Source organism: Octopus bimaculoides, chromosome 10, assembly GCF_001194135.2.
Source record: "Octopus bimaculoides isolate UCB-OBI-ISO-001 chromosome 10, ASM119413v2, whole genome shotgun sequence".
Taxonomy (NCBI): domain Eukaryota; kingdom Metazoa; phylum Mollusca; class Cephalopoda; order Octopoda; family Octopodidae; genus Octopus; species Octopus bimaculoides.
The window spans coordinates 822,079-830,242 of record NC_068990.1 but is presented as its reverse complement, the minus strand read 5'-3'; the positions used below and the strand labels follow the sequence as shown (position 1 = coordinate 830,242).

Sequence of the window (8,164 nt, the reverse complement as noted above, 5' to 3'; positions counted from 1 at the left end):
GCAGTTTTAAACATTTGTTAAAACTTTAAGCCGTGATTTTGTTTAAAGTTTCTCCGTTCTGGGTTTTTGCTATTTCTCGTAAGTCGAGCAACATGCAGAGTTGAATCTAGTTTGTTTGGTTGCCAGCATTTCAAAAATTGAAGTTTATCGAAAATTTTAAAATTTGACACAATAATATACCTTTCCAAGCTGAACTGCTGGAGTTATTCCACTTTTTCCAGAAAAATGTTTTTAAAAAGTTATAGAGGTTGAAAGGGTGATCATTTTCACCCAGTCAGGAAGCAGTATTTGGAAGCCGTCAGCATCCAGAAATTAGCACGTGTTGTCAAGAAAGAGTAAACAACACGTCTTTTGTAGTTTTAAGCATTGCGATAGCATGAACTTAAAAAGATTTATCCAAAAACGTTATTTAGCTATTATTTTTAGCACACCTCACAACCACTTCAATGACAAAAAGCAATGAATAAACAACACATATTTTATAGTTTTAAGCATTCAACATGCATTTAATGCAAATGCAATATCACGTTACATGCGATAAACACATTACAATTTTTTCCATAGTTTCAATATAGTTTTCACAGAAAGATTTGGAAGAATTAGATGAAAGTTCTCCGGTAATTTTCTTTCGTGTAAATAAATGTTTATGTTAATTTAAAAATATACCAGCAAAATCTTAAAAAATGACAATGTTCTAAAACATGTACCTGTTTATATGTTATATGTGGCAATAAAAGAGTGAACAAAATATGCTTAAAAAACAAACATTTAAGCATACAATAAGCAACACATTCACAAAATATTTTAAAAATTAAAAACGAAAGAAATACATTCAATCAATTTCTCAAACAAATCACATTTTTCGTATCTTCTGCGTCACATAAATTCATAGAGATATGAATCTACCATAAAACGGTGAGCGTCACAGCGTCGTTTATTACATCACATCAGAGGCCTGCGTACTCTCCACTTGTTGAGTCTGGGTACCATCTTTCGAGTTAACAAATTCAAATTCCGCCGAGGTCAAATCTGCCTTAATTCCTTTCAGAGTCGATTAAATTAGTACCAATCAAGCACTTGAATTGATGGTGTCGACTAGTCCCCTCAAGATGCACCTTAGATCACATTATCCACTGTATTCTACTTAGACAGCCGGTTATTGAAGGAGTGATATTTTGTTACGTCTTGCGGGTAGAGCAATCGCGGAAGGTTCCCTCTAGCGTCGAGCTGTTCTGCACTGAGGTGCTTGTCTATAGCTCTGTAGACCGGGACACTGTTTATGAGTTACGAAACTTTGGCCGCGGACACAACACATTTAGCAAATGAACCAGCGAGGGATCCTCGTTATTCAACCTTCTAGAAATCGCAATTAAATTTCTCTCATATCAAAATCTTACCGTCTAATGGAAAAGGAGACATTGAATAATATTATCATGAATGGAAAATGCATTATATAGCAATAAGACGGCATGATTATGGCTGAATCATTTTGATCATAGAAAGTGGTATCAAAAACTTCTCGGACTAGTTCTGTAGCGCGTCAACAGATGGCAGCACACGGTTGCGTGTACAGTGACCTTCATGAGGAAGTAAAATTGCTATATTTTCTTCGCAAGTTGTGAAATTTGTGTTTTTGGGATCACATGTATACTGCAGTCTGCGATTTTGTCATGGACAGGAACAAAGAGCCAACGTGAAATTTTGCGTTAAACTTGGGAAGTCTTCCACAGAGACATTGAGCATGCTTCAGAAAACTTACGGCGACGATGCAATGGATAGTACGCAATGTTTCGAGTGGTATGGGTGCTTCAAAAGCGGAAGAACGTCTCTGGAAGACGATGAGTGATTGGGAAGACTTTCCACGAATGTCATCCCCGAAAATGTGGTATTGTGCATCCAGAATTCGTTCCCCAGAGCCAGACCGTCAATCGAGAGTTCTACTGCGATGTTTTGAAGCACTTGGGGGAGGAAATCCGGCGAAAGTAACTGGATCTGTGGAGCGTGAAAAATTGGATTCTTCACGACGACAATGCATTCTGCAACTGAGCTCTCCTCATTTGTGAGTTTCTCGCCAAAAGTAACAGGGTATCGCTTCCGCACCCGTCTTATTCGCCAGGTTTAGCACCTGCGGACTTCCATCTCTTCCCCAAGAGGAAAATGCAGCTCAAAGGTCGCAGTGTTAACACCGTTGTCGAGATCAAAAGCGAATCACAGATGGTCCTCGACTTCGAAGTCGATGGAAAACAACTTCTAGGATGGATTCCAAAAGTGACAGGAACGCTGGGACCGGTGTATTGCTTTGCAAGGTGACTCTTTCGAACGAGATAATGTTAAAACTTAAGCAGATAAGTTATTTTTAAATTAAATATAACTAATCTGGGAACCTTTTGATACTACCTTCTATATCTGCCATATCAGAACTGACATAGGATCTAAGCAACAACAGTAACGCAGCTTGCATCGACAAGATTCGAACCGCCCTACTCACAGCTCCTTATCTAGCACACTTGAATGGGATCAATCGTGCTCTCAATGTATGAAATACGACATGATAAATTACTAATGTTTCTTTGTCTTTGCAGGGCTTTTTAACTTTCGCGCAAAGGACGTGCCTTTCAATCCTGTGGCCATAGCGTACGCGATAGTTGATCGACAGAAAATAAGGTTTGTATGGCGATAGTTCTTTTAAAGATATTTCAATAAAAAATACAAATGCATGATAGAATTTGTAGTGCTGGGGACAGAATATATTATGGCATTTCGTAATCTCTTTGTGTCATGAATTTAAATCTCAGTAAAATCGACTGCTTTCTAGATTTTCTTTGTCAATTAACTAAGTGAAAGAATTATAATTATTATTGTGTTGAAATGGTTAGATCATTAGTGTCAGACAAAATACAGACATTTTACATTCTGAGTTCAAATTCCACTGAAATCACCTTTGCCTTTCATCCTTTCGAGTTCGATAAATAAAGTACCAATCAAGTGCTGGGATTGATGATTTCGGCTAAATCCTTTCCCAAATTTGTGGCTTTAAGCTTATGTTAGATGCTGTTACTATTATGAGTGGTAAATTAACAGCAATGGTGTTTCCTGCATGAATGCAAAGTATACTCAATGCTTACCTAAAATATATAAATAAATGCATATAAATCAGTTTGATATTATTTTTTATGAGGGGTACATGGAAAGGAGTTATGCACATGCTATATTTACCCTACATCAATTATATTGCTTCATTCTCATAATTGCATGCTTTGATTTTTAGACCAAAGTTTGCTGCTGGTTGGCAGGAATGCTGGTTTTGAACTAAAACATGTCGGCGAAACATGTTTTTGACTAGCAAACTAAACCCGCTGCCTGTTTTAACACAACTACCTAACCCATGCCTTTAACGTAGCTTTAGCATTCGGGTGAAGGCGCATAGCTGTGTTACAGCGTTGGACTCACAATCATGAGGTAGTGAGTTCGATTCCTGGGCTGAGCTGTGTGTTATGTTCGTGAGCAAGACACTTTATTTCACTTTGCTCCAGTTCCCTCAGCTGTAGAAATGAGTTGCGTCACTGATGCCAAGCTGTATCGGCCTTTGCCTTTCCCTTGGACAACATCAGTGGCGTGGAGAGAGGAAGCTGGTATGCATGGGCGATTGCTGGTCTTTCGTAAACAAACTTGCTCGGACTTGTGCCTCGGAGGGTAACTTTTTAGATGCAATCCCATGGTTATTCATGATCGGAGGGTGTCTTTACCCCTTTAGCATTCGGGTTGGGTCTCCGGTCTGATAACTTCCTCTTTTTTCCACCAATGAAGGAGGCCCTTAAAAGGGTTATAAGGGCTCTCCTCCTTACCATTGACTAAATACAGTAAAATAAAAAGTATTGAGAGTGATTTAATCAAGCCTTGTAACTATATAAGAAATAATTTTTTTCCATTCATAAAATATCTACCTTATTCTCTGCTCTGTTAAGATCCTTCTGGGGTCGAATCTGCCTGCCATCACTCCGGAGCTGGTAAAAGTAAGGACCGTATTTTAACAATTGACGCAGGCGTCTATGGTCCAATTCAAATCACCAATTCTTTTGTTGTTTGTCCAACGGCTGATTGTTTCACCAGCTGCAGATCTCCTTATTTCGGTTTGCGCTGTTGAATCTAGGACAATAAAAAAAGAAAAACATAGAAAAAAAGTTTTCCTGTAAAAACATCGCTGAAAAGTGTTACAGTAAAAATGTCATGTGACAGTACACAAACTCCAACACATGGGAGGGTCGCTATTCAGTGAAAAATAATATTTACCTTAATTCAGCTCCAAATCCCAATAGTGATACGCAACTTGAAATATTATTAGTTTACATATTTTATGGTATTCAAACGAAATATGAAATTTTTTCTTGTTACTAATGTTTTTTTAACGAAAAGGGTGACATTTTTCGCCTTTCTTCTCTTTACGTTATATCTGTTCGCCACATTCTTGACTACACGCAAAAGCCTTATTGCTTTAGACTGTGGATCTTTTATTTTTTACTTATTTCAGTAATTTGAGTGCGGCCATACCGGGTCACCGCCTTGAAGGGTTTTAGTCGAACAAATCGACCCTAGGGTTTATTATTTTTTTTTAAATAGTACTTATTCTATCGGTCTCTTAGCCCGAACCACTAAGTTACGGGGACGTAAACACACCAGTGGGAGACAAACACAACCATAAAGGCACACACACACACACACACACACACATATATATATATATATATTCATATATGAATATACGACGGGCTTCTCTCAGTTTCCGTCTACCAAATCTACAAGGCTTTGGTCGGCCCAAGGTTATAATTGAAGACATTTGCCCAAGGTGCCACGCAGTGGAACTGAACCCGGAACCATGCGGTCGAGAAGCAAGCTTAGTACCACACAGCTACGACTGCGCCTAAAAGGTTTATACAGAAAACTTGAGAGCATTTCTGAGTAAAAAACAAATTATTTTACCTCGTACTTTGTTACGATCATTTGATTGCAGCCATGCTGGGGCACCGCCTCGAAGGGTAATAGTCGAACAAATCGACCCCCAGGACATTTTTTTAAAGCATAGTACTTGTTCTTTCAGTCTCTTTTGCCCTACCCCTAAGTTACGGGAACGTAAACGTCAAAACTGGTTGTCAAGCAGTGCAACTTGACTGGTACTTATTTTATCGATGCCAAGAGAATGAATGGCAAAGTCGACCTCGGGAAACCTGAGCTCAGAACGTAGAGACGGAAGAAATGCCTCAAGCGTTTCGTTCGGCGTACTAACGATTCTGTCCGCTCACTGCTTTTTATTCAACAAGTAATCTTTTCTACTAAAGGTACAAGGCCTGCAATTTTGGGGAGGGAGATAGTCGATTACATCGACCTCACTGCTTCACTTGAGCTTAATTTATCAACCCCAAAAGGATGAAAGACATAGTCGACCTCGGCAGAATCTGAACTCAGGACGTAAAGATGGATAAAATGCCGCTAAGCATTCAATAAACAGTGAAACATAAAATTTCAGTTTTTATTTTTCCCAATTCAAATTTTTTTTCTCCTTGAATTTAGCTACATTTAGCACCAACACTGACTTAGAAATGTTGCAGAATGGAAAGTTGTGACATTGTGAAGTTATGTCTTTGATGGACTAAATGAAGCGAAATTTGAAACTGTCATTAACTCATGTTATAGCAATACACAAATGCTTATTTTGATTCACTTTGATTCAATACGAAAGACTGTATTTTAAGAGAGGGAAAATGGTAGAATGCTATGGTGCACATGACTTTTCTTTGGATCATTTACATTATAGGTAAAGCAAAATGTTGCTCAAACTATCTATCACTGATGACTGGACCTTCGAATTTGCTGTTTCTATGTATAAGTAAGGTGGACCTATGTTATTTCTGTTAATCCGTGCATTATCCGTCATCATAATAGAGCCATTTCGCATATATGTATCTCATCTCCAATAAAAGAGCAGCTGCCATATTTTTTCTATACCTATTATCTCTGAAGAGCCCGTGGTTTTAGATAACCGTCCGTTTATCTAAAACCCAATGCGAAACCGATAGGTAAAAATCAACTAAAAGTAATCTATAATACTTGTATACTTTAATAAATATACCCACTCTTTTGACAAATATATGAGTATCTGTTTTTTTTCTGACTTATGTATTCTTAGAACACACACACACACACACATCAAAGATTGGTAATGTACTCCAAATTTCACTCTTGGATACTTTGTAATTAATGTTTTTACAATGTATGATATATTTTAACTTACTTTGCAACTCTCTCATTACTCTCACTCTGTCTGTCTGTCTGTCTGTCTGTCTGTGTGTGTGTGTGTGTGAGAGTTTACGAATTCATGATTTATATATGTAACCATTTTAGAATTAACCTTTCTTATGTGATCTTTCCTTTACCGCTAGGCTCTACCTGAATAATCCATCAGATAAGTTGAATTTCGATCCAACTGACAGTGAGACCAATAAGAAGCTGTATGAACATCTCAACACTAACCGAAGGGGGCGTTGCCTTCGTAAAGACGACTGTGTTGAGGCAAGTAATCTTAGTTTATTCAAGTGTTCTGGATAAGGAGCTGTGAGTTGGGCGGTTCGAATCTTGTCGGTGCAGGCTGCGTTACTGTTGTTACTTACATCCTATCTCAGTCCTATAGCTCGGTCTGGTGGCCTCGTGGCTGGAAGATGGTAGGTAGGGATTCACTCCCCTGCTTGCAATATATATCGGGTGCAGATTGCATCGAATAACCAACAAGCGGAGGCGTCCTCTGCTTGTTGGTTATTCGATGCAATCTGCACACGATATATATTGCAAGCAGGGGAGTGAACCTCAACCATCTTCCAGCCACGAGACTGCCAGACGGTACGGTTTCCAGCTCTTTGTGCTCACCCTCGGTGGTGGATATTCGTCCGCTAGAGATAGCAGTAGTTCGTTCCAGTTCGCAATATATAGAAAATAAGTGACACCCAATCACTGATCATGCAGCAAGCAAATTAGCTAGTAAGAACATCTCTATAAAAAAATGAAAGTAGTAACTATACTGAGAAGTAATGTTGAAGTGGCGATAAACATTACTTCTCAGAAATAAAAGCTCGGTCCGTTCAATGTTGCACATCTCATGACAGTTAAACTTTTTGAACTTTTCTAAGAACTATCATGTAAAGTGTAGGTAGTTACTGTTGCTAATTAACCCTAGTTCAACCTTGGTGGAACAGACTTAACACTTTTGATACTAACCCGCCCAACACTGATTCAAGTTCAATGATACAAACTTTCCATTTAAAGTGATGTAAATTAAGACCTGCCATCAAAAATTTCATGTTTATGTTCCAGACACCAGATTAATAGCAACAAAGTTATTTAACTAAATTTGTCGTTATTTTAAGAATTAATTGAAACAAAGGCAATGCATTTCAGTAGAAATATAACTAAAAGGTTAAAGAGCAGATGGTTGTGGCTGCCGTGTTTTGCTTTTGATAGCAAGACGGCCGTAGGGACTCCTCGTTTCATGACATATGTCTGATCTATTTCTAATATTAGAATGTTAGTATCTCATCTTTTGTGTGACAATCTGACATTAGACGTTCTTGTCTCACCTTTCTCTAATAACCAGTTATTAATATCTTTTCTTTCTGACAACAGGAGGTTATTGTCTCCCCTTTCCGTGGCGACGAAGCGTTTCGCTTTTCCGTAACAAGACGTTTGTCTCTCTCGGCATAACAATAAGATGTTAGTGATTCGCCTTTCTGTGACAACAGAAATTTAGAGTCTCATCTTCCTGTGGTAACCGGACGTTAGCATCTCGCCTTTCCATGAAAACAAGACGTTAATGTTTCACCTTTCTACGACAAGAAGTCTCTATTTTGTCACCTTTCAGTATGAACACGACATTATCATTATTATTATTATTATTATTATTATTAAGGTAACTCCTCCTGAAGATATAGAGTCAAAATTAAAAGAAGAGTGCCATTTGTTATCTGGTGAACGATATTTCGACATCTCGTGTGTCTTCAACTGGTTCAAAAAATAAATTTGTCAATCTACTTCATTTTGGTTAATATAGAAAGGATTGAGGTAACTCCTCCTGAAGATATAGAGTCAAAATTAAAAGAAGAGTGCCATTTGTTATCTGGTG

General features: G+C 38.1%; 1 protein-coding gene across 1 annotated transcript in view; it reads left to right on the top strand.

Moving 5' to 3' along the window:
• LOC106867290 (xaa-Pro aminopeptidase 1) overlaps nucleotides 1-8,164 on the top strand; it is a 72,819-nt gene that overhangs the window by 29,599 nt on the left and 35,056 nt on the right. Inside the window, exons 9-10 of the mRNA XM_014912133.2 lie at nucleotides 2,583-2,664; nucleotides 6,435-6,564. Of these exons, the coding sequence (XP_014767619.1) occupies nucleotides 2,583-2,664; nucleotides 6,435-6,564 (212 nt within the window). The remainder of the gene's footprint in view (nucleotides 1-2,582; nucleotides 2,665-6,434; nucleotides 6,565-8,164) is intronic.